General features: G+C 37.2%; 1 protein-coding gene across 1 annotated transcript in view; it reads left to right on the top strand.

The window, feature by feature from the left end:
* The window catches only part of LOC128637982 (glutamate receptor U1-like), a 134,779-nt gene that overhangs the window by 80,209 nt on the left and 26,921 nt on the right, over positions 1–27,649 (top strand). Inside the window, exons 8-9 of the mRNA XM_053689866.1 lie at positions 3,295–3,392; positions 15,357–15,577. Coding sequence (XP_053545841.1) covers positions 3,295–3,392; positions 15,357–15,577 — 319 coding nt within the window. The remainder of the gene's footprint in view (positions 1–3,294; positions 3,393–15,356; positions 15,578–27,649) is intronic.

Raw genomic sequence — 27,649 nt, 5'->3', positions numbered from 1 at the left:
TCTTAGTAATCAGACAATCTCAGCATTCTAAATTCCCAGTGGTAAGATAGTTCCCATAGCAACAGGCTCTGTGACAATCATTTCATAAAACAAAAAGGTGAGATACAGGAAATATTTATCTGCAAATTTAGGGCAATTTAACTTTGGTATTAGAAACATCTATAAATGGGAGTCAATACAGTCACCCACTGACACACTGAGCATAGTGTTTAGGGGGTCTTAAAGGGACTATGGAAATCAATTCATGATTGAGGACAGAGCCTACAATTTAAGAAAAAAACAAAACAATTTACCTTAGTTAGCTTTACCTTTTTTCTTGCTATTCATTGTTGAAACTTGAGGCGAGCAGAGTGAGGTAGGCTCAGGAATGTGTCTTGAGTACTATTTATTAAAGTTGCTACATACATGTGTTGCAAACACTGATACCAAATAGTGGCGAAAGAAAAATATGGCACACTCATGATCATACCTCAGTAGTTCTAATGAAAAGGAACAAATTAAATGAAGAGAAAGGATGTATTTGGTTATAAAAATACTTGGAATGTCTGGGGGGGTCTTAATTGTGTTGAATCATGAAAGATACATGTGATTTCCACGGCTCATTAGAATTTGGTCACCTTACTACCTAGATTGATATGAAGTTCCCGTCATGAGAATGAAGTTATTACGGAGCTCAGGAAAGCACTGGACCTTTCAAGGCAATCAATCCCTAACCACGGTCACTGTCATTTATCATGGAGATGCTCTATCATACACATGGATATTTACAAGGTTTTATCTTGGCGGCAGCCATGTTTTAAATAGGTCTGCCAGTACGGTAGAACAACATGTTTGAGATAAAAGTAAACTCTGAAAAGACAAGGAACAAAAAGATAATCTGATTTACATTAAGTCAGGCCTGAGTCTTCATGTCCTTCAAGATCATTGTCATTATATAAATAGCTGTCACCAGCTCCTTTGAGAGTTCTTGAAAGTAACCTTTAATCTAGATTTCTAGAACTTACTAGCACACATCAGCAGAATATATGTTTGATTTACAGCTGTGTAAAGCCTTTTTACTGGGTAGGGCAACTATTCATTTAACTTATGGTGAGATAGAAATAAACAAAAGAAATTTGAATAATTCCTTCATACGGGGCCAAGTGTTTAATATTGTGCTATAGCCTTGAAATACCAGGCTATTCTAGTTGGTAAAAGAAAGCTTGAAAGGCTCTAAAATCCAAGAGTGATATTCACTCTGAATCAGGAAAGACAAACATTGAAGGGCTCCTGGGAATTATTTAGATATATATTTTTTTAATATTTGCATGTTTTAATTTGATAGGAAAAAGGGGTCAAAGTTCTTTATCTGTACAAAATACCCTAAGTTGAAGAAGAGCTCAGTCAGGAAGAGTCTAGAGAGAATAGTTTTAATAAGAATTGCTTTTTTTGTTTTATTTTCTTGGTTTGGTTTGTTTTACAGATAGTAAAACCCTTTGTTCATCAGACTGCTAACCAGACTGATGTATAGGAAAATTGCGCTCGAATTACAAGTTGAAAGCAAATGCATACTGCTAAACGCAATATAAATTTGGGAGGACCTTGCATAAAGGGTTAGGGCTAAAAAGTTGCACCAAATATAACATAAAAACATGAAAATAAAGTATTAAACTCATATATACACTGTCTAATAAAAATTATTCATATAAATATTAAAAAACTTGTAAGGGTTAAAATGTATGTGTTTTATGACAAGGTGTTTGGAAAGAGCTATAATGGATTGTATGTGTCTAAATATGTGTATGTGGATATATATATTTATATCTATATATATATATATATATATATATATATATAATATAAATATATATATATATATATACGTTATATATATATATATATGTATATGTCTGGGTGTGTTTGTATACAGTGTTATTTATTCATTTTTAGTTTTATATATATATGTCTGTGTGTGTTTGTATACATGTTATTTATTCATTTTTAGTTTTATATATAGATGTCTGTGGTGTGATTGTATACATGTGTATTTATTCATTTTTAGTTTTATTTATAGTATATATATATAGATATATATATATATATATATATATATATATATATATATATATATATATATAAACAAATGCATACATATCCAACACAAACAAACACATTATATATATATATATAATATATATATAATTATATATATATAATATATATATATATATAATATATATATATATATATAACATACTTTGGAGACCTTTCCACTAAGATAACTTTAAACATTAAAAATCATTTAAAATCAATTTTAATATCTAATAAGTTTTATTACTGTGTATTTTCTGTAGATATTTCACATTCCCAATGTTCTTCACATAGGGAAATATTTCTATGTATTTTTAAATATTAAATACTGTGTATATATATATATAGATAGATATATATATATTTATATTTAGCTATACAAATATATTTACAAAAAATAATTTATATATATAACATTGGAATGTAAAATATGCATAAATCAGTGGCGCACACTCGTCAAACTCGGTCAAGTTAGCGCACAAGGAATGTGGTTATTTTTTTATTTTTTTTTAAATTCCTCCATTAAAGTCTGTGGGGAGGAAGAAGTTAACGTGGGTCAAAATATCTGAAAGTCCTCAAAGTTAGCACACATTGAGTTTGCTTGCGAGTTAACTTTTTACTTTCATCTTGCACTACCCTGCCATTATTACAAGTTTACTTTCAGTGGTATTAGCGCTAGAGCTGGTGTGCTAAATACCGCTCCAATTGTAATCTAGCCCTGTGTCTTGTCTGCATGGTTTCATTGGATACAATTGTGGTACATAATAAATTATTTTTTGTATAAATTACCAGTAATAAAATTTTAATGATTTATAAGAAAAGAAAACTTTAAAAGTTGTACTCTTGTTTCACTACATATTGCAAATGTATTAAAGGGATATGAAACCCATTTTTCTTTTATGATATAGCGTGCAATTTTAAGCAACTTTCTAATTTACTCCTATTATCATTTTTTTCTTCGTTCTCTTGGTATCTTTATTTGAAAAAATGTAAACTTAGGAGCCAGCCCATTCTTTATTCAGCACCTGGGTAGTGCTTGCTGGTGGCTAAATGTGCCCAGGTGCTGCTAAATAGGCCGGCTCCTTACATTCCTCTATCTGAATCATGAAAGAAAAAAATGGGTTTCATATCTATACATATCTTTGTATTTAATTTAAATACAAAGTGAATTAGGTTCAAGTCAAATTACAGTGTATCGTTGATCATCAATTTATGTTTTAATAGGTTAAGCCCTTGTGAATGGTCTGAGCTTTCTAATGAACAAAGCAAATTTACCTTCTTGAATAGCCTTTGGTTTGGAGCTGGGGCTTTAACTCTACAAGGTAAGGAATAAAAATAAACTTATTTGAGCTATCTGGATTACATGAGTTGCAATAGACTGGGATTACTATATATCCATAATGTACCCCATCTTAAAAGCATGTAAAACTGCAAAAATAAAACAATGTAATGTATTAGAAAATGTTATTATTGTACTATAGCTTGTATATAATATGTTTATTCAATGAAGAGAGGTGTTCATTTGTATGTATTGGTTTATCTGGTGATATTGTCCTCTTGGTCACTACAGGACTAATGCTAAGCTTCTTTGGGTTTCGTGCTTCAAAGAAGGGAAGGAGGGATATGTAAATATATGCAGTGTTGATCTTTGTATATTTTTATATGTGCTCACATTTTTGCTGCTTATTGATATCAGGTGTACATTTTTCACCGTTAAAAGTGGACTCGATACCTACCTGATTAGTCTATGATTAAGCTCCACTAGGGGGTGTGAAACGCGTCAGGCTGTCTGCAGCCTCCATGTCTGTCACTGTGTTTGCTGATATGCTGTAATATCTTTTTTCATTTTTATTCTACTCTGCGGTGCAGTCCTACTCTTTTTCTTTAAAGCGTTATACAAGTGGTAAGGTTCCTGCTTGTTTTTTGTGACTCGCACCCTGACTGTTCTTTGCGGATGAAGAGGACATGTGATGTAATTTCCCCGCGCCGAGCGACTGGCGTTTCTCATGCATGCTGTCTGAAGCGGCTGTTTATTTACAGGATGCTTTTCAATATAGGATACCAAAAGAAGGAAGTATATTTCATTACAGAAGCAATTTAAAAACAATCTTAAAATTACATGCTCCACCTGAATCATGAAAGCTTAAGTTTCACTACTAATAAAGACTTCTACAACAATCTATTAGAAGAGCTGAATCCCTGAACATAAAATCAGCAGTGTTTCGGACCTTCATGGTCTTTAATCAAGCATGAGTAAGGAACATGTAGGTCCAAAAAATTACAGATTTTATGTTCTAGGATCTTTGAACCTCAAATGGTAGTAACTTTGCTTCCTCTCCTGCACCTGCCCTTACTGCTCTGTGGTGGTCATAATTAGTTTAAGTAAAAAATCATAGCAAACTGTTGGCCGCTGTGTCCAAAGTTCTCTAAGCATGTCTTTGTCCTCCTGCTTTGGAGGTGAAGTTTTGGGGATTGTGTAACAGAGGCCTATCTAGTTCAGTAACTCTGCTGCCTCTCCTGCTAATGGCCATCCTGCTATGTGGCAGTCAATGCCAGATCCTCAGGGGACCGCTGGCCCCTGTGTCCAAGAGACTCTAAAGAAACAAGTTTGTTCTCCTCCATTGGCGGTAGGGCTGGACGATTAACCGCATATGCGGTTTTAATCCGCGATTTAAAAACCGAGAGAGTCCGTGGTTTTATGGGGGGCGGGGCCTGGGGGACATCACATCACGTTGATCGTGCCTTGTGAATACAATGGAAGGAGCCAGTCCCGGACCACCGGTAACTGAGCATATAGCTAGACAGAGGAGCCATGCACACACAGCAGTTAGAAGAGGCAGCACTGTGGGGCATAGAAGAGTGGAGACACGTGGTAAAGGTGGGGTGGGTTGCTCACTCAGGCGACTGGAAGCTGGAGGAAAGCAAGTAAGAAACTTGCACTACAGGCTGGATAAGGCAGCAATCTGACTGCACTGCCACTGTCTGTAGGGTTATAAATAAAGTAATAAGACAAAAATAGACAGAAAACCAGCCCCAAAATTAAACTGTTATACACACTCCAAACTAGACACTAAGGATCTCTCAAATCCCTAACATAAGAAGTAGATACAAGATTAAGGAACTAGGGAGCGCTACAAAAGCTAAAGTGTAACTGTATTGGATAGATGAAGGGAAGTAGCTATAGTAGGCTGATTATATCATATGTTCTTTGGCAAACGCAGACGATTAACCGAAATAGCCAAATGGACAAAAATCTAGATGAATATAGCTAATGAAATAATATCAAATAAATATATATAAAGATAAAATAAAATAAAATATCAGAAGGTGCTGGGTACATAAGCCAAAAGACAGATACCATAAATATGTATAATTAACAAAATGTAAAGAACACGAATTTAATGCAATGTAAATAATATAAATATAATAAATATAAGGTCGACCTTAAACTATACAATACATTATAAAAAACATAAATACAATGTTAGGTTAAGAAGATTTCATGTAACAAAGACAATTGCTATTAACAAGTAACGCTATGTACAAAACAAGTGGCAGTGAGCCAACTTGAGAGAACAAAACCGTGATATCAGCTGATAGTCTTTTAGATGGTTCAAATGCCTGTTTGTCCCAAAGAGACCGTATGAAAAAGCTGAGTGGAATATCCAATTTATTTGTTTTTCTTGGATAAATACTTGATGTATAATCCTCCTATAGGTAGAAAGGAAAATTCCTCTTAGGGTATTATCACAAGGTATTGATGAAAAAATCAATCCGTATTCACAGTGGGAACTGCTGCAGTCTGCGTAATTGAACACACTGAAGGATCTAACCCTGTGTCAGCTGTACGATGATTATCCAAAGTGTGTAAAGTCAAAACCCTTGTTAAAGGGTATAACACAGATACTAGTGATAGACTTGGTGGCTGCAAAAAAAAACACTGACTGGTCTTGTTGTACCCAACAAACTAAGACCATCAGAAGTGCCGTAGCATTAGTTTAAAAGCGCCACTATTAAAAGTCTTGTCAATCCACTATCCAAGTGACCAATATCAGGTGTGCTCCGATGTGGAGTCACGTGAGCAACGCATTTCAAATTATCTTTATCAAGCTCTTTATAAATAAAGTAAACAAGCTCCGGGGAGAGGGAGGGGAGGGAGGCTCCATGGAAGTGAAAGCAGTCTGAATAACAGATGTGGCACTGCTCTGGCATATACTTATACCTGGAGATTTATCCAATAAAATGTTTGTTTTATTTTCATACATCTACACAGTAAGTAAAAAACGTTTAATGGCTAATGCTTTACATACTTACAGTATATATGTAATGTAGGTGTTTGAAAATAAAAACAATTATTTTATTGAATAAATCTCCAGGAAGTATATGCAGCAAGTTATTCAGACTGCTTTCACTCCACTGAGTCTGTTTCCCCCTCCCTCTCTCCCCCTCCCCTCTCCCTGGAGCCTGTGTTAGAAATTTTTAAGAAATCGTGCTTAAATCGCAACCGCGTTTTTTTGGGTACAAAATCACGATTTTCATTTTTGCCCATATTGCCCAGCCCTAATTGGCGGTCTATTTTTGAGGTTTATGTATTGTAATCAGAGGCCTAACTAGTTCTAGTTCAGTAAGTCTACTTCCTGCTGGTGCTGCCTCTCTCTCTTTTTCTGAATTGTGTCTGAAGGGTAAATAACTACAACACTTTAGCATGAGGGTCAGGGATTTAAAAGAGAATGAGAGAGTTGAAAAAAAAGTGAGTAAGATTGTACGGAAGGTTGTAGTGGTGTGAAGTGAAAGGTTAGAAGGGGGAGACAATAGGGTAGTGGGAAAAGGTAGTATTAGTGAGTAATAAATATCACTGTAATTATCAAATACTTTTTATTTATTGTTTGAAATTTCTTTGTTAAAATTATTAGAAATGTGCATGGCGAAAAAATTTGGTTCGGTTCGGATCGATTCTGATTTTTTCGAATTTCGGTTCGGAGAGATTCGAATTCAGAAAAATTTGAATCAATTCGGTTCGGATTTGTTTCGGATTCATTCGGATTCTAATAAATTCAGTTCGGATTTGTTTTGGATTCATTCGGATTCGAATAAATTCGGCTGGATTCGGTTCGGTTCGGAAATTCGGAATTTCGGTAAGTGTTAGGTGGGATTAGACTAGTATTATGTACTGTATATTAGGTGTAACCCATAGCAGAGTGATATAACCTAATATACTGTGCAATACTAGTGTAATCCATGGCCATCCGAATCTACCGAATAAATCCGAATAAATCCGAACTAATTTGGATTTATTCGGTAGATTCGGCACTATTTTAATTCAGAAATTCGGTTCGATACGAATCTCCGAATTTGCCGAATTTTCCGAATTTCCGAATCGAACCGAACCGAAAAATTATTCTAGTTCTTGTATGTTCTCGTTTCCTAGTTAGCACTTAATCTTTCAATTGTTGGCATTTCCTAGCAGTGTAATTTTGTTGACAAAAGGAATGTTCTGTGGGGTTCATATAGGCACTAATGCAATTGGACAAATTTTGTTTAAAAAAAAATAAAAAAATTCTTATCCGAATCTTCGACCAAACCGAACGAGAATGCAAACAAGATTCTGACCACCCAAAACCGTAGAAAATTCCAAACCAAATCTTTCATAAGAACCGCATTTTTTGCCAGTACAAATTTCTACCAGCTAGCGACTAGTAGTGTATTGCTGCTCCTGAGCCTGCATACGTGTGCGCTTAACAAAGGATACAAAGAGAAAGAAACAGTAAATTGAACAATCTATTAAAATTACAAGTTTGATTTTGACTTCTATGTCCCTTTAATCAAACGGTAAACACTTTAAGATTGTAATATAAAATGTTGACCATTTGTAGTAAAGAAACAATTTGACTATTTTGCTCCTGTTTCCTGTAATTTAAGTCTGTATCTATGCCAGTCCAGATTGGCTCCTACAAATAAGACAAGGGGTGGGAGAAGATTGACAATAGAAAAACAGTTGCAGCAAAAAAATGATAATGCATTTCAAAGAGTTTCACGCTTACCCAGTCAATTTTTTTGGTGTTATTTTATTGCAAGACAAATGCAGAAAAATCCTGTAATTGCAAGAAATTCTCTGTAAAATCAAAGTGAAACTTTCATGATTCAGATAGAACATGCAGTTTTAAGAGACTTTCCAATTTACTTCTATTATCAAACGGTGCACAATATTTTTATATGCACACTTTCTGAGGCACTAGTTACTACTGAATATGTGCAATAATTCACAGTGTATGTGTATATGAGTCTGTGATTCTCTGGTATCTCTGGTGCTCCCAGCCGGCGAGTGGTTCATAAGATCCCGGCTGGGGCCCGGTAAGGCGAAAAGGGGTAAAGTGGGTTAGAGATCAGCTCTTTCAGGGCAAAGTTCAGTCACTGCAACACAAGGTGAAATACAAAGGGAAAAGGGATCGCTCTTGCAGCCCAGAATCCAGGCCAGTCTCAGCCCCTGATGGTAGGGCAGGGGGGAAAAGGAGAACCCGCAGCACCACCTGCCCAGAGTTAGACCACCTGATCACCCCTCTAGGCTGGTGTATGACACTGGTCTGTGACAGTCCTTTAAGCTTTGAACTCTTGTCCCTTCCTAACATCCATTTAAAGGGACATAACACAAGTTGGGATAGAGACAAAATAATATAATATGTACTTTAATTACTTTACAGCAACACAACAAAGTCTCTCCTTGTAAAAGTGTTAAAGTTAGTGGGAAACAATCCTCCAATACTTCCCCAAAATATTGCAAAAGGAGAAAGCGGCTTACCCCTTCTCCTCACAGAGTAGCAAGCTTGCGGTGCGTTCAGGTGCGGTACCTCCGTGATTTATCTCGCTGCAACGAGTGCCCTTCCGGATCACTTCGGATTTCTCTTATTCTTTAGCGTCCCTTACTGCAACACCTTATGATGTCACCGGGGGCGCTTCCAGACTGTACCTGTGGATACAGAGAGCTGAACGGATCCTCCCCTTAGATGTGTAAACAGCCAATCCACTGGCTCTTCCAATGATGTCACCGGGGTGTGTGACTCCAGCTCCACTGCAATTGGTTAGTAACGGGTCGGCTCCAGCTATCCAAAGCATGGAACGGATTTCAGGAACAATAGATCACTAGCTGTGCTCACTAGTTTGGTCAAATTACGGAGTAGGTAGAAAAGAGTAAGGAGCACCAGCTGGAGATAAATTAAATTAAAAGTACTTTTTATTGTAAACAGTGTTAAAACACCTGGTAACCCAGGCTGGGACACAAGATAGGAGGTCAGCAAACAAACAGCTGATGCATTTCGCTCGAAGCCGTAATCAAAGCTGTATTTTAAAACAAGCCTTTTAAAACAACAAACTGCCTCCTATTGGACAATATTCGTGATTGACACTTGTGCCTTAAAGTAACAGTACATAGAACACTCAAATAACAATTCATCAAATAACAATTCATAGCAAAAAATAATAATAATAAATGCCTAATTACAAAGGGGTTAAAGATGTGACACATTATTTTTCTCAACAAGATTAGAACATGTCGTGTTTCAAATAAATACAAGTCCCTACACTATACAAAAAGGACAGTAATGATTAGATATTACAATGTTTAAACAAAATCCTATACAACAGCTTTTGATGTACTGATTAATAAAGTATTGGAACTCTCTAAGCTCCCGTAGCCTAAATCATACCTGCCTCTTAAATTGCGTGAGCCACAAGGTAAGGATGAAAGTGGACCCCTCTGGGTCAATTTGTATTAATTACACTGAAATGCTTATCATATAGACTCACCAGTATGTGAAATATCAGTAAACTATGACACCATACCATCTCAATATACTCCTCACTACATAAATTATATAAGGGGGAAGAATGGCTGAAGCTTACGTCGATAATAATGTTCCCTCAAGGGAGGCAAAGGGAGAGTACTTTTACCAGAAATTAATTCGATCATAAGTTTAATTCAACCCCTCTGGGTATCTAGTTTTGAGTTTAAATATCCAAAAAAACTCTCTTTTTCCAAGTAGTTTTTCCTTGTCACCCCCTCTCTGTGGTAAGAGAATTTTTTCTATGCAGGACCACCTGAAGGAGTCAGCACTTTTATTGTGAACTTTTATGAAATGTTGCACTAATGGTGTACTGGCCGTACCATCCCTTATACTAGAGAGATGCTCCCTAACTCTAGATCTCACCTCTTGTGTGGTGAGACCTGTATATTGTTTATTACAGGTTATACAAGTGATCAAGTACACTACAAATGTAGACCTACAATTGAGATAGGGGCGTCTCTGATAGGTGTGTCCCGTGACTGTAGATTTAAATAAAACTCCTGTTTCTACTTTTTCGCGGGCAACACATGTACTATTATGACACTTATACATGCCCACCAAGGTGAGCCATGAAGAATCTCTTTGAGTTTTGTGGGGGGGCTTTGTTGGAGAAACTTTATTCCCAATGGTTCTACTTCTTTTGTAAACAAATTTACAATTTTTTAGGGATAGATTTGCCAGTCCATCATCTGCTCTTAAAATTGGGAAGTGTCTCTTAATTATGTCACAAATTTTATTATACTGTTCTGAGTATTCTGTGATGAACAGTAGATTATCACTCCCAAAGCCCTGTTCATGGGTCAAAGGATCTTTTTTTCTTAGTAAATCCACCCTGTTTAATCTACTTACAGTTTTTACAGCTGTACTCACTACATTTTTGCTGCAACCCCTTTCCTTTAATCGTTTGGAAAGTTTTAATGATTCATCTTGGAATTCTACTTCCTCTGAACAATTTCTCCTCAATCGGATGAACTGTCCCTTTGTAATGCCCCTGAAAACACTCTTCGGATGGCAGCTAGAGGCGTGTAGAAGGGCATTGCCCGAGATAGGCTTTCTGTAGACAGTAGTTGAAACACACCGTCCACATATGCCACTCAGTGTTAAATCCAAATAGTTGATGCTGAAAGGGTCCCACTCGTAGGTGAAACTGATCCCTAGATAATTTTCATTCAAATAACTTACAAAAGTGTGGAGATCCCCCTCATAACCTCTCCAAATGAACAAAAGATCATCTATGAATCTTTTATACATAACTATCTTCAAGCTCAGGGGTTTCCCACCTCCAAATATGTGTTCCTGCTCCCACCACCCCATGAAGAGGTTGGCATAAGAGGGCGCAAACTTTGCCCCCATAGCAGTACCACACATCTGGAGGTAGAACACCCCCTCAAATTCAAAGTAGTTATGATGTAATAAGAAGTCAGTAACCCTCAGTACAAAGTCACAAAAGTCAACATTTTCTCCATGATATTTACTCATGAAAAAGGCTATTGCTAATAGACCCTTCTCATGGGGAATCGAGGAATAAAGGGCTTTAACATCCACTGTGAGCAACTTAAAATTCACATGCCACTCGATCTTAGAGGCAATGTTGAGAATATGCTTTGAATCCTGCACATGACTCCACAAGTCCAGCACCATTGGTTGTAGAATTAAATCAAGCAACTCAGAGAGATGTTTGTGTAGTGATCCTATGCCACTGACTATATGCCTACCAGCTACATTATCTGTAGACTTGTGTACCTTCGGAAGGTGGTTAAATACGGGAGTTGTGGGGTGAGAGACCAGGAGATATGCACTTGTTGCACTGTCGATGAAGCCCTGTTCCAACCCATTATCTACCAGATCCCTTAGTTTTTTACTGAATAGTCTAGTAGGATTCAAAGAAAGAACCCGATAATCATGTGGGTTTGTGAGTTGTCTCAGGGCCTCACCGACAAACATGTCTCTTGACATCACCACCACAGAGCCACCCTTGTCAGCGGCACGGATCACTAACTAAATTTCTCGATAGTAGGGCCCCTGCTCTGAATTGGAGAAAAATTTGAGGGATTTCTTAATTTAGGGGTTTGACACTGTCTTGAGGTAGATTCCTGTATATCTTCCATATTTAGTGAGTCTAACACTGAAAGCCCACACAGGTCCTTAAAATCAAGGGTACTTAAATCCACTTCTTCTATCCTGTTGGAAACAGAATCTCTCAATATATGATGAGAGATTAAATCTCTATTCATACTTGAGAAATGTTTTTCCAAGGTGATTTTCCTGATGAATTTATTAACGTCTAAAAGGGTGTTGAACAGATTAAATGAATAGGTGGGTACAAAGCCCAGACCCAAACTCAACAGTTTCTCAAATTATACGTTGATAAATTAATAACATTGTTTATTGGTAACGTGTCTGTCTGATTCAATTCTAACTGTTCAGAATTACTAGTTATATCTAGAGGAATTGTTTGTTCTCTTTAAAATTGAGACAGGGGCTTGGGGGAATTCCTTGTGCCTAACTACTTGTTGTGCTTGGCTTGTATTAAAGGGCCACTGTAAGTAAATATTTTCTATGCCTGTTACTAACTAACTACCCCAAATACGCTTTTTATCAATAGCATTTCATTAACATATCTCTACCGTATATCAGAAATCTTGTCTGCAAATTTAATTGTTTTCCAAATCCACTCCATGGGTATCCTTTGCTCTGTACCAATCCGTTTACAATACCTAGGTTTCAAAATGGCGCTTTAAACACAAAGTTATTGGTTTAAGTATTTTGAACATGCAGTGCTGAAAATAGTGGGCAGGATAACGTGACATCATCGGCGAATAAAAGATATAACTTTTAGAACGTTATGAAACTTCGTTTTGGAGAAAATATAGGTCAGTAGGTTTTAATGAATGTTTATTAACTTTAATATGTTAGTTGTTTAGCTTAAAAATTATAACAGAAAGTAATCCTTTAACTTTATCCTTTAAGATTGGGGCATTATTGCTGATGGCATACACCCGGGATCTTCATCCCCTGACGCTGAGCTACCCCCAAAGGAATTAGTGTCACTATCAGAAAACTGTATTCTTCTACCGTGTCTTCTTCTGCCTCTGCCCCTTTCGTCGACCCCTATTTCCCCTGCCTCTCCCTTCAGAGTTTTGGAATAAGTTAAACTCCTTCCTTCTCTGGAATCTTTCTTTCCTATTCCAGATATAAACAGTGTTGTTTGTATAATCTAATTGATCTCGTACATATTTGTTATGTTTTCTCTCTAAAAGCAAAACCTTAGCTTCAGTGACAGCATCTTGTAACAATGTGTCAAATTTTGGGTACTCTACATTATTGCATCTCTTATTCAATTCATCTTGTACTAGAACAATTTTAGCCGAGACATCCTGTATCTGAGTTAGCTTATAATCAATTAACAAATTCATTAGTTTGTATGAACAATCAGACAATGTATTATTTCACAAGTCAATAAAAAGTTTGTCTTCAGTACTAAATGTGGGGAATTTATTTAACCTTAAACCTCTAGGTATGAGTTTTAACTTCAAATAACTGTGTAGTGTCCAAACATCCCACTTAAGTTTGTTCTCTTTAAGAATGAATTGTTCCATTTCTTCAAATAGAGCTGACAGTGAATATTTAGATCTGTCCAAATTTATACTGCAGTGCCTTGCCATTAACACTTTCTTTTTAGTTTCCGAATTGTAAAGATCTAACTCCCCGCACACATTTACTTCTATGGCTGTATCTATGTTTATTGTTGTTTTGGTAGAATGAAAAAGTGCATAGGGATTATCTGCTGGAGCATGCCTAGAAACTGTGAACTCAGTTGAAATACAATGCCTGTGTCTAAACATTTGATAAGAGGGGTGGAGTTATCTGCTCCAGGCAGCATAGCTATCTAATTCATTTTGCTTATTTTTGAAAATTATTTTAAAATACTTGCCAGCAATTTGTAAAATTTTTTATGCAAACTATTTTAAATCAATTAGCCCTTTTAGGATATGCACATTTTAGGATATGCACAGATCTCAACCTGTTTTATGGCACTTTAAGCATCAACTGAACTAATATCTTCAGAAATAGGATAGGTGAGTATGGTAAGGTTTGCAGACCTGACTTTTATAGTAGGTACTCAAAGTATATATATATATATATATATATATATATATATATATATATATATATATATATATATATATATATATATATATATATATATAAATAACACAGAGAAAACCCAACACTCACTTACAAGCTCTCAGCTAAGATTTAAAAGCAAAAATGGAAAGGTTAGTTACTGCATCTGGCCAAATGGGACAAGCCCAGGTACCTCGTCAAGGTCCTTTCCAATACCTGGGACCCTAAAACAGCCACACAATGCAAGCTTTCAAATCCAAACAAACTGGGAACAAGGGAAGGGTGCACAGGCATATGTAATCACCCTAGACATATACAAAACACGGAAGGGAACTGCACTCTCATACCGGACCGGGTACACATCCCATGACCCTGCAACATGCTCAGCCCTGGGTGCTACTGGCACTCACAGGAAGCTGTGCTGTCCCCAAAGTCACATGCAGTTAACCCCAGACAGGTCTGGGTGCAAGAACCATAGGGAAAATTACAAAACAAATTAATACAACACACAGAGAAAACCCAGCACTCACTTACAAGCTCTCAGCTAAGATTTAAAAGCAAAAATGGAAAGGTTAGTTACCGCATCTGGCCAAATGGGACAAGCCCAGGTACCTCGTCAAGGTCCTTTCCAATACCTGGGACCCTAAAACAGCCACACAATGCAAGCTCTCAAATCCAAACAAACTGGGAACAAGGGAAGGGTGCACAGGCTTATGTAATAACCCTAGACATATACAAAACACGGAAGGGAACTGCACTCTCATACCGGACCGGGTACACATCCCATGACCATGTAACATGCTCAGCCCTGGGTGCTCACGGGCACTCACAGGAAGCTGTGCTGTCCCCAGAGACACAGGCAGTTAACCCCAGACAGGTCTGGGTGCAAGAACCATAGGGAAAAAAGGGACCTTGACGAGGTACCTGGGCTTGTCCCATTTGGCCAGATGCGGTAACTAACCTTTCCATTTTTGCTTTTAAATCTTAGCTGAGAGCTTGTAAGTGAGTGTTGAGTTTTCTCTGTGTGTTGTATTAATTTGTTTTGTAATTTTCCCTATGGTTCTGAATATGGTTGCTGGAGATTGTCAGGAGTATACTCAATTTCAGTATTTTATATAACCTTATCACAAAATCTTATAAAATATAAACTAAATATAAATGTTGGTGTCCCTGTGTACTTTAAAATTCATGTCAGTAGCAACAATTCTTAGTCTTAGATATCAGTACTGTCATGTGAATAATTGTGGTTGGTAGACAGTTTTACTTGTGTTTTTGTCTGTACCAAATGACATCTGAGGTCCCTTCCTTTTTTCTCCATAGGCGTTGAACCTTATCCAAAATCAGTCTCTGCTCGAATAATAGCGGTCATCTGGTGGGTGTTTTCTATTGTCCTATTGGCTGCATACATTGCCAGCTTTGCTGCATTTTTGAATGTTGGGAAAGAACAAACTACATCTATTCAAACTTTTGAAGATCTGCTAAAACAGCAAAACTTGGAGTTTGGAACAATCTCAAGCTCTTCCACTCTCAACTTCTTCAAGGTATTTATTCAGTATTTATCTATGCTCATATATGCACAATATATCCTTGATGGTTCGCAGACCAACTATGGGCCAGATTACAAGGCGTGCGCTATTTAAAGGGACACTGAACCCAATTTTTTTCTTTCATGATTCAGATAGAGCATGCAATTTTAAGCAACATTCTTATTTACTCCTATTATTAATTTTTATTCATTCTCTTGCTATCTTTATTTGAAAAGCAAGAATGTAAGTTTAGAATCTGGCCATTTTTGGTTCACAAACTGAGTTGTGCTTGCTGATTGGTGGCTAAATGCACTCACCAATAAACAAGTACTGTCCAGTAAATTGAACCAAAAATTGGCTGGCTCCTTAGCTTAGATGCCTTCTTTTTCAAACAAAGATAGCAAGAGAACGAAGAAAAATTGATAATAGGAGTAAATTGGAAAGTTGCTTAAAATTGTACGCTTTATCTGAATCGTGAAATAAAAACTATGGCCTAGATTTGGAGTTTGGCGGTAGAAGGGCTGTTAACGCTCCGCGGGTTTTTTTCTGGCCGCACCATAAATTTAACTCTGGTATCGAGAGTTCAAACAAATGCTGCGTTAGGCTCCAAAAAAGGAGCGTAGAGCATTTTTACCGCAAATGCAACTCTCGATACCAGAGCTGCTTACGGACGCGGCCGGCATCAAAAACGTGCTCGTGCACGATTCTCCCATAGGAAACAATGGGGCTGTTTGAGCTGAAAAAAAACCTAACACCTGCAAAAAAGCAGCGTTCAGCTCCTAACGCAGCCCCATTGTTTGCTATGGGGAAACACTTCCTACGTCTGCACCTAACACTCTAACATGTACCCCGAGTCTAAACACCCCTACCCTTACACTTATTAACCCCTAATCTGCCGCCCACGCTATCGCTGACCCCTGCATTACACTTTTAACCCCTAATCTGCCGCTCCGTAAAACGCCGCCACCTACGTTATCCCTATGTACCCCTAATCTGCTGCCCTAACATCGCCGACCCCTATGTTATATTTATTAACCCCTAATCTGCCCCCCACAACGTCGCCGACACCTACCTACACTTATTAACCCCTAATCTGCCGAGCGGACCTGAGCGCTACTATAATAAAGTTATTAACCCCTAATCCGCCTCACTAACCCTATCATAAATAGTATTAACCCCTAATCTGCCCTCCCTAACATCGCCGACACCTACCTTCAATTATTAACCCCTAAACTTCCGATCGGAGCTCACCGCTATTCTAATAAATGGATTAACCCCTAAAGCTAAGTCTAACCCTAACACTAACACCCCCCTAAGTTAAATATAATTTTTATCTAACGAAATAAATTAACTCTTATTAAATAACTTATTCCTATTTAAAGCTAAATACTTACCTGTAAAATAAATCCTAATATAGCTACAATATAAATTATAATTATATTATAGCTATTTTAGGATTAATATTTATTTTACAGGCAACTTTGTAATTATTTTAACCAGGTACAATAGCTATTAAATAGTTAAGAACTATTTAATAGTTACCTAGTTAAAATAATAACAAATTTACCTGTAAAATAAATCCTAACCTAAGTTATAATTAAACCTAACACTACCCTATCAATAAAATAATTAAATAAACTACCTACAATTACCTACAATTAACCTAACACTACACTATCAATAAATAAATTAAACACAATTGCTACAAATAAATACAATTAAATAAACTAGCTAAAGTACAAAAAATAAAAAAGAACTAAGTTACAGAAAATAAAAAAATATTTACAAACATAAGAAAAATATTACAACAATTTTAAACTAATTACACCTACTCTAAGCCCCCTAATAAAATAACAAAGCCCCCCAAAATAAAAAATTCCCTACCCTATTCTAAATTAAAAAAGTTACAAGCTCTTTTACCTTACCAGCCCTGAACAGGGCCCGTTGCGGGGCATGCCCCAAGGATTTCAGCTCTTTTGCCTGTAAAAGAATAAATACAATACCCCCCCCCCCCAACAATACAACCCACCACACACATACCCCTAATCTAACCCAAACCCCCCTTAAATAAACCTAACACTAAGCCCCTGAAGATCTTCCTACCTTGTCTTCACCATCCAGGTATCACCGATCCGTCCTGGCTCCAAGATCTTCATCCAACCCAAGCGGGGGTTGGCGATCCATAATCCGGTGCTCCAAAGTCTTCCTCCTATCCGGCAAGAAGAGGACATCCGGACCGGCAAACATCTTCTCCAAGCGGCATCTTCGATCTTCTTCCATCCGGTGCGGAGCGGGTCCATCTTGAAGCAGGCGACGCGGATCCATCCTCTTCTTCCGATGTCTCCCGACTAATGACGGTTCCTTTAAGGGACGTCATCCAAGATGGCGTCCCTCGAATTCCGATTGGCTGATAGGATTCTATCAGCCAATCGGAATTAAGGTAGGAATTTTCTGATTGGCTGATGGAATCAGCCAATCAGAATCAAGTTCAATCCGATTGGCCGATCCCATCAGCCAATCAGATTGAGCTTGCATTCTATTGGCTGATCGGAACAGCCAATAGAATGTGAGCTCAATCTGATTGGCTGATTGGATCAGCCAATCGGATTGAACTTGATTCTGATTGGCTGATTCCATCAGCCAATCAGAAAATTCCTACCTTAATTCCGATTGGCTGATAGAATCCTATCAGCCAATCGGAATTCGAGGGACGCCATCTTGGATGACGTCCCTTAAAGGAACCGTCATTAGTCGGGAGACATCGGAAGAAGAGGATGGATCCGCGTCGCCTGCTTCAAGATGGACCCGCTCCGCACCGGATGGAAGAAGATCGAAGATGCCGCTTGGAGAAGATGTTTGCCGGTCCGGATGTCCTCTTCTTGCCGGATAGGAGGAAGACTTTGGAGCACCGGATTATGGATCGCCAACCCCCGCTTGGGTTGGATGAAGATCTTGGAGCCAGGACGGATCGGTGATACCTGGATGGTGAAGACAAGGTAGGAAGATCTTCAGGGGCTTAGTGTTAGGTTTATTTAAGGGGGGTTTGGGTTAGATTAGGGGTATGTGGGTGGTGGGTTGTAATGTTGGGGGGGGGGGGTATTGTATTTATTCTTTTACAGGCAAAAGAGCTGAAATCCTTGGGGCATGCCCCGCAAAGGGCCCTGTTCAGGGCTGGTAAGGTAAAAGAGCTTGTAACTTTTTTAATTTAGAATAGGGTAGGGAATTTTTTATTTTGGGGGGCTTTGTTATTTTATTAGGGGGCTTAGAGTAGGTGTAATTAGTTTAAAATTGTTGTAATATTTTTCTTATGTTTGTAAATATTTTTTTATTTTCTGTAACTTAGTTCTTTTTTATTTTTTGTACTTTAGCTAGTTTATTTAATTGTATTTATTTGTAGCAATTGTGTTTAATTTATTTATTGATAGTGTAGTGTTAGGTTAATTGTAGGTAATTGTAGGTAGTTTATTTAATTATTTTATTGATAGGGTAGTGTTAGGTTTAATTATAACTTAGGTTAGGATTTATTTTACAGGTAAATTTGTTATTATTTTAACTAGGTAACTATTAAATAGTTCTTAACTATTTAATAGCTATTGTACCTGGTTAAAATAATTACAAAGTTGCCTGTAAAATAAATATTAATCCTAAAATAGCTATAATATAATTATAATTTATATTGTAGCTATATTAGGATTTATTTTACAGGTAAGTATTTAGCTTTAAATAGGAATAATTTATTTAATAAGAGTTAATTTATTTCGTTAGATAAAAATTATATTTAACTTAGGGGGGTGTTAGTGTTAGGGTTAGACTTAGCTTTAGGGGTTAATCCATTTATTAGAATAGCGGTGAGCTCCGATCGGAAGTTTAGGGGTTAATAATTGAAGGTAGGTGTCGGCGATGTTAGGGAGGGCAGATTAGGGGTTAATACTATTTATGATAGGGTTAGTGAGGCGGATTAGGGGTTAATAACTTTATTATAGTAGCGCTCAGGTTCCGCTCGGCAGATTAGGGGTTAATAAGTGTAGGCAGGTGTCGGCGACGTTGAGGGGGGCAGATTAGGGGTTAATAAATATAATATAGGGGTCGGCGATGTTAGGGGCAGCAGATTAGGGGTACATAGGGATAACGGAGGTGGCGGCGATTTGCGGTCGGAAGATTAGGGGTTAATTATTGTAAGTAGCTGGCGGCGACGTTGTGGGGGGCAGGTTAGGGTTGTGAATAAATATAATACAGGGTCGGCGGGGTTAGGGGGCAGCAGATTAGGGGTACATAAATATAACGTAGGTGGCGGTCAGGCAGATTAGGGGTTAAAAATTTTAATCGAGTGGCGGCGGTGTGGGGGGACCTCGGTTTAGGGGTACATAGGTAGTTTATGGGTGTTAGTGTACTTTAGGGTACAGTAGTTAAGAGCTTTATAAACCGGCGTTAGCCAGAAAGCTCTTAACTCCTGCTATTTTCAGGCGGCTGGAATCTTGTCGTTAGAGCTCTAACGCTCACTGCAGAAACGACTCTAAATACCGGCGTTAGAAAGATCCCATTGAAAATATAGGCTACGCAAATGGCGTAGGGGGATCTGCGGTATGGAAAAGTCGCGGCTGAAAAGTGAGCGTTAGACCCTTTAATCACTGACTCCAAATACCAGCGGGCGCCCAAAACCAGCGTTAGGAGCCTCTAACGCTGGTTTTGACGGCTACCGCCGAACTCTAAATCTAGGCCTATGGGTTTTAGCATCCCTTTAATGCTCCCGCTCGAGCATTAACTGTGCTAGAAGTAAACTTTTTCCGCATGTTGGGTTGCTCTCGAATTATGAGCTGAAAGTAAACTGTTTTTGATTGCTCGCTAACCCGAAGCGTGTAAAAAGCCCAACTTAGAATATTGCTTGCACTATAACGTATTACCCCATAAAAAGGGGGGGGGGAACCCTACTCATGAGCAAACACAATCCCATATTCTCAAGTGTGCTTAATCTGAAATGAAATATGAATTTTTAACATCCTATGTTCTTCAAATAGAATAATATGTTCTATGTATTCATAAATACATATTTATATTATATACATATATATATGCTGTTTTTTGCACAAATGTATATTTATACCTATATACATCATTATAGATATATACAGATATATATATATATATATATATATATATATATATATATATATATATATATATATATATATATATATATATATATATATATATATATATATAGGAATATCTATTTAAAAATACATAGAACATATTCTGCTATGTGCAGAACATTGGAATGTGAAATATGTACAGTAAATACACTGTGTAACACTATTAAATATGAATATTGCAAAAATGTTTTTTTCATGTTTTCATCTACTTAACTGTACTTATGTTTAAATGTGTGTACATATGTATTTATGTGTTTATACATATGTACACACATATAAATATATATATACACATACAGAGAGAAGTGCACTCACAGGAACGAACAACTGGCTCAATACTATTGTTAGAATTTGTAAATAGTAAGTGTAGCGCCCAATGGCTAACCCCTATGCTCCTTTACAAGCTATCTTCCCCAAGATCACTAATGGGTTAAAAGACTAAAACAAGTTAATGGTAGTGCAGGAGCGCTAAAAAAGCTCTAAGGGTTATATGGAATAACGATGTGAAATAAACCAGTTTTTAAAAAAGAAATCACAAATATATGTGATATTTTATTATATAAAAATATATATATGTACACACCCTTACATTTAGGGACGTCTCCCTTGACAGTACTAATAGCTTCCAAACATATTCAAAATAAAAACATAATAATAAAAAACTGTATCAATAATTTTGTAGCAATTGCATATGTGTAACAGATCTCTAAAAATATTTCTCAGATTTGAGGATGATTAATTGTTTTAAAACAACATATATATAACACTGCTATTGTTGATTATTCCACCTTAAAACAGATCTTTAAACTTTTGTCGGAAAATTTCCAGTGCTCTGAATTGGAGCGTTTCAATGTATCATTAGATTAGCGGTTCAGATACAATTAAAGTACATAGTCTCCTCTAGGAATCAAATGTCCATATTTTGTGTTAATATAAAGTCAGTAAGAGGTATGGTTTAGCTTACCGGATCTTCTGGCACTTAAAGGGACAGTATACTGTAAAATAGTTTTTCCCTTAATGTGTTTACAAATTGCTTTTTTTACCAACTGCAGAGTAAAAAATGTATGAAAATTAAGCTTTTAAAGGTTTATTTCTGTATATTAAAGCTCTGTATTTTGTGTTTTGAAGCACAGGCCTAATAAAATGGGTTGAGCTTGTAGGTAATAATCAGATCTCATTACTGTTATCACATTGTGTACATAAACCTGCCTTCTTTATCTTATATCTGTCCTTAAAACAATCACCAATACTTTGAGAGAACAATGGAAAAATCAACATTTTATTACCTTATCTCTGCTTTATCACACTGGGAGTGTAATTTCTTCTGCTGGCTGTGTTTACAAAGCTTATCTATAGCTGGTACGCGTGGCCACAAACTTTCAGAATAGGTGGGGATATCCACATGCTAAATTAACAATTTCAAATGCCATATAAGGGTAAAGGAGATACTGGTAAAACAATTTGATACAACTCCAGCAGGTAAAGTGAATCATTGGGAACAAATAAAGGGAGAAAATTTTTGAGTAAACTTCCCTTTAACAGTGCCTGTTTACAGGATCTTTTTTCTTACCCGGTTTTATTTTTGCAGCTGTTTTTATCGATGTCTCTCTGACTTGTTTTAATGTTTGATGTTCCGCAGTTGTCTTTAATATGAAAGGAGGGTTTGCTCTGATGGCAGATGATCGAAGGTTAAACTCCTGGATGTAGGCAGATGGGAATCTCTCTGTTAGGGTAGCGTTCTTTTACTTTGAGAATCTTAGTGATGTGATGCACGCTGTCAGCGTGTATGCCAGAAGATATGGCTGTTGAAAGAAGCAAGCAAACAAACGGCCGTTCGTTACCAGTTAGTCCCCTGTACTCGGTTTTCATCCGAGATCATGTAGGGTGCTTTTGGGTCACTTCTCCAGACTTTTAGGATAGGTGCTGTTGTAGATAAAAACGTCAACGCGTTTCACCAGCAGGCTTTATCAAGACGTATATCTTTGTGTGTTATTCCAGTTTTTAAATACCCCTCTTTTCCTTCCTATTGGTTACTTGATTTTCCGGTTTGATCTATTAACTTTGTCTCCTCCGTGTGGTAGTATGCTCACTCAGCAGCTGGAGGACAAGAGAGGCGCTACCCAGCAAAAGATCGATTGTAGAAATGATCAAAACCAGGTAGATTTACCACCTGGGTGCAGCTTTTTAGTCCAGTAATGCTTTTCACAGAGTAGAACTTTCCTGTAGTATATCAGTCTGATCCCGCCTATCACGGTCAGTCCAGCGCCAAAATACCAGGCAATTCCTTTCTGAAAATAGAACACAGCAACCCCAGACGATCGTTCGGCCTTCATTGGGCCTCGTTAGTGAGGTGATAAGCCATATTCCTCTAAGCACACTCGAGCAAGAGGAGTCCACGTCTGGTTGCCCCTTTTTCCCATAGGGAGACTAAATACATACAGAGAGAAGTGCACTCACAGAAACGAACAACTGGCTCAATACCATTGTTAGCTCGTTCTATGCGATTTACCACCTGGGTGCAGCTTCTTTTAGCCAGTAATGCCTTTTCACAGGCAATTGCCTGGTATTTCGCGGCTGGACTGACCGTAATAGGCGGGAACTCAGACTGATATACTACAGGACGAGATCTTCTCTGTGAAAAGCATTACTGGGCTAAAAGAAGCTGGCACCCAGGTGGTAAATCGCCATAGAACAGGCTAACATGGTATTGAGCCAGTTGTTCGTTTCTCGGTGAGTGCACTTCTCTCTGTATGTATTTAGTCTCCCTGGCTAACAATGGTATTGCGCTGGTTGTTCAGTTCCTGTGAGTGTGCTTCTCTGTGTGTTTGTGTGTGTGTGTGTATATATATATATTATAAATACATATACAAGGAGATGATATATTCCCTATATGGTCAAACTAGGGTGGCAGTGTGCTAAACCCATAAGAGGTGGTGAACAAGCGTCTGGGAAATGTGGTTTTCACTTTTACAACCCTGGGGACTGCAATGAATGACACCAGGTCAGCTCTTCACATCTGTGAAACAGGACCTTGCACTTACACAGAGAATGCCCTTTCTGGAGAGATTCAGTGCTCCGACTTTCATCTTGCGATGTCTACAAGCAAGGCATTGGCTAAAGCCTTCTCAAGACTTCTTTTTAACATCCTAGAGGCAAACTTGATGTAGGTGTTGTTGCTATTTTACATTTTTCATTTCATTTGCTCACGATAATATAGCAGTTGGAGAAAATGCAGCTGCCTATAATTTTGTTTACCACGGAAGCCTCCCATTAGGTAAAACTCCCCAGAAGCGGAATGGACTACAGTTACTGTACATCCAATCTGCAAGGTTTATTTTAGTTTGCCTATATTAGCATGTTATGTAGAAATGTATAACTCTTTGGTGTTTTTTGTATGGCTGCGTGAGTTTGTTTGTTGCATCATGTTTTGATTGGATGGCTGACTTGATATTATACAATAAGCCACTTGCTTTCTTAGAATTCCTGTATCAAATTGTATGCTAACAGCTTTGATATCTATTTGCATTGTCTGACAAGTAAATACCAACTGCGACCACTAGAGGGGAGTAAAGTATTAGTCACAGTTTTCCATTCGCATGAGATGTACGTGATCTGTTCTAGTTTTTACACTTACTAATTTATTAGACATGTCTCCTATTTTTTGTATTTACTTTATGGGAACTCTGATGGTGTCTTATTTAGTCAACAAGGAACAGTAACATCTCCCTGGTTTAGACATTGTCATATGACTCCTACCATTTATCAACCCACAGATAAGAATTCTGTTTCCATTGTGGGGTATAGGCCCGTACCCCTATGATGGACTTCTAAACTTATGAAACATGCATAGTTGAACTTACACTCTTGAGGATCTTAACTGGGCAGGGTTATGTACATTTCCTGTTAGATGAGAGTGTGTTTAGTCCTTACATGTGTTTGTTTATTTCATCAGCTTTTTTTGATGTGCTCTCCCTCTCTCCCTGTCTTTATTTAAGGTATAATTCTAGGTTTTGCAATGGAGTCCTGTGGTTTGCCTGCTGGGGATCTTATCACTATGCTCTTTGGGTAATTATATAGTTAGTGTGGACATAGCCATCCCTATCTTTCTGTATGGGTTAAAGGAAACCGTACACTTTACTTTTGGTTAGTGTTGTTGATTTGTGGACCGTGGAGGGGTTGCCAGCGGGCGAGGCAGCACTCTATATATCTTGTTTTAGTTACCATTATTTTCTAATATCAAATATTACTCTTCCTTTAAGTAGCCCGTATCTAATTTCAATTATCTCCCATACCCATTATAGTAATTCACACAGGCCATTCAGTTTCAAAGTCAGTTAACATATCCCCCCCACCCCCCCACCCACCTATAAACTCTGAGATCTGTAATTATGCTCAGTTGTTTGCGCGGCTTATCTCGTATAATACCGCATTTATAATTATATCAAAGATATTTCTTTAATTATAGTTTTTCCTTTGCAGTCTTTGTCCCTCTATATTGCAATGTTACCATTTGTTATCCATCTACTTTATAGTTTGGGACGTCAAAAGATCGATAAATTAACTAACTTAGTTAATTTATATTTTCTATATCAGTTATGCATAGTGCAATGTAACAGCTTTATTCCTTATCTCTGCCATTGTGTAGAGACTTGGCTGGTATATATCTTTATATTAGTTACATATAGGGCACTACTTACATGTTTACTCATTATATTTGCTATTTATATAAAACCAGTACTTATATCAAGTGTTATTTGTGAATAGGGGATACTTTAGGTCTATATGTGTTTACTCTTTGTTGTGAATCCCCCCTTTTCAAACAAATCAAGAGAAAAAAAAATAGAAAAAGAGGTTTCTTGTGCATCATGGTACTTGAATTATACAGTGTTTTTTTTCTGAAACTCTTGTATCCTAGCATTTCGAGTTGCATGTGATGAAAGTTTAAATATTTGTACCTTGGTGCATATGTGTTTACGATCAGAGCTTTCTGTATTGTATTTTATTTCTTGTATGTACTTTAACCTTCAAAACCTTCAATAAAAAATATTAAAATGAAAAAAAAAAAAAAATTCATAAATAACAAATAATTACTTTTATTTTAAATATGAAATAAATAAAGTTACAGGTGACCCCTCGTTTTTACAAACGGTTCAATTTACACCCGTTTCAGAATAACAACCTTTTTTTTCCAGTCATCGTGACTGCTATTGAAAAGCATTGAGAAGCGTGCCATTGATTAAAATAGCCAGTAGGTGGAGCTGTCCGCTTGTGTTGCACGCAAAGCCAAGCAAGCTGAAATTAATCAGTTTAACCAGATCCCTGAGCTGTCGAGCAGATTTCAAAGGAACAATATCTTCCTGTCTATAAATCAGTCCTAGATTGGAATGCATAGAAAGAACTGTTTGCAGAAAAAGCAAGTGAAGTCTGTGTTGTGTGATTATTTTATTAGGTTTATAATGCTGTTTAGCAAATGTTTTTGTTTATTTAACTTAGTTTAATTATATATTATGTGTTGTGTGATTATTTTATTAGGTTTATAATGCTGTTTAGCATTTAAAGTCTTCATTTTATAGCTTTAAAATAATGTATTAGGTGTTACTTATGACAATTTTTGAGAGGGGCCTGGAACCTATCTCCCCTCACTTCCCATTGACTTACATTATAAAATGGGTTTCAATTTACAACGGTTTTCAATTTACAACCATTCCTTCTGGAACCTAACCCCCGGCGTAAACTGAGGGCTACCTGTATATAAATATAACTCATTATTCTAAATATTAACCAAAAAAAAAAAAAAAAAACAATTTAATTCAAAATTTAAAAATATATTGCCTATGATTTAGATGAAGTAATCTATTTTATGGTTTATAAGATCTGTCATTTAAGATTTTATTTTTGTGTTGTGTTGACCCCCAGATGCTAACAGACACTTCTACCCATACAACTAACATTTGTGGCTGATAATGAGGGACACAGGAGGTTGATAGAAGCCCATCACTATTTTGTGGGGGGAGGGGATCACGAGTGGTTAGTGACTGGGATTGTGGAGATTTTGGGATGGTCTGATGGTGTGTCAGGGCAGATTGTGGGTGTTTCTGGGTGTTCTGCTGGGTGGAGCTAAGTGAAATTCTATAAGAAGAGACTAACGGCTGTTTAAGAGAGACAGAGCTCAGAATTAGAGACTGTCCCCTCTCCAGATAGGGACAGTTGGGAGGTCTGCTAAACTAAACCCATAGAAATACGTATATGCTTTGATGTCTCCAACAACATATTTTCCAACTGTAACAGTTTTGATCCTTCACAGAGTCCTTGGTCTTCTCAGCCATTCTTAGATAAACTAAAAGGTGTTCTGTCCTGTTTAGTTCCATTTAGCTGATTTCATTAAAATCATCCAGAAGGAGGAAACGTTGATTCTTATTGATTGATTTTATTATTTCGATAAAGAAGATGGCAGCAGAGAAGACATCAAATGGAAAGTAAAGATGTGTGTTTTATTTTTTAGGGAGACATTTCGTAAAAAAAAATATGCTTTTTTTTTTTTTCTTTTTTTTTTTTAGTAATTTAGAGGTTTCGGTTAGTTTTACGGTGTTGGGTCCCTTATAGTGGGTGGTGTGCCTGTATAATGGATGGAGTCCCTTTGGGGGATCTTTTAGACGTTTGTCACTGTTGTGGGCATCACCTTAGGGCAGGGGTCAGCAACCATGGCACCCCAGATGTTTATACAACTACAGACACTATTGCCCAGACACTATTTAGGCTGCAGAGTATCATGGGAAATGTAGTTCCGATTTCCGAAACATCTGGGGTGCCAGGTTGCTGACCCCTGCCTTAGGGGATCCCTTTGGGTAGGGGGATCTATTGTTGTAGAGGTTTAAGTGCTGGGAAGTCTGGCAAATAGACTGTGTGTATGTATGTGTATATATATATCTATATATAT

This window comes from Bombina bombina, chromosome 8 (assembly GCF_027579735.1).
Source record: "Bombina bombina isolate aBomBom1 chromosome 8, aBomBom1.pri, whole genome shotgun sequence".
Lineage (NCBI taxonomy): Eukaryota > Metazoa > Chordata > Amphibia > Anura > Bombinatoridae > Bombina > Bombina bombina.
This window is presented reverse-complemented; position numbering and strand designations above follow the sequence as displayed.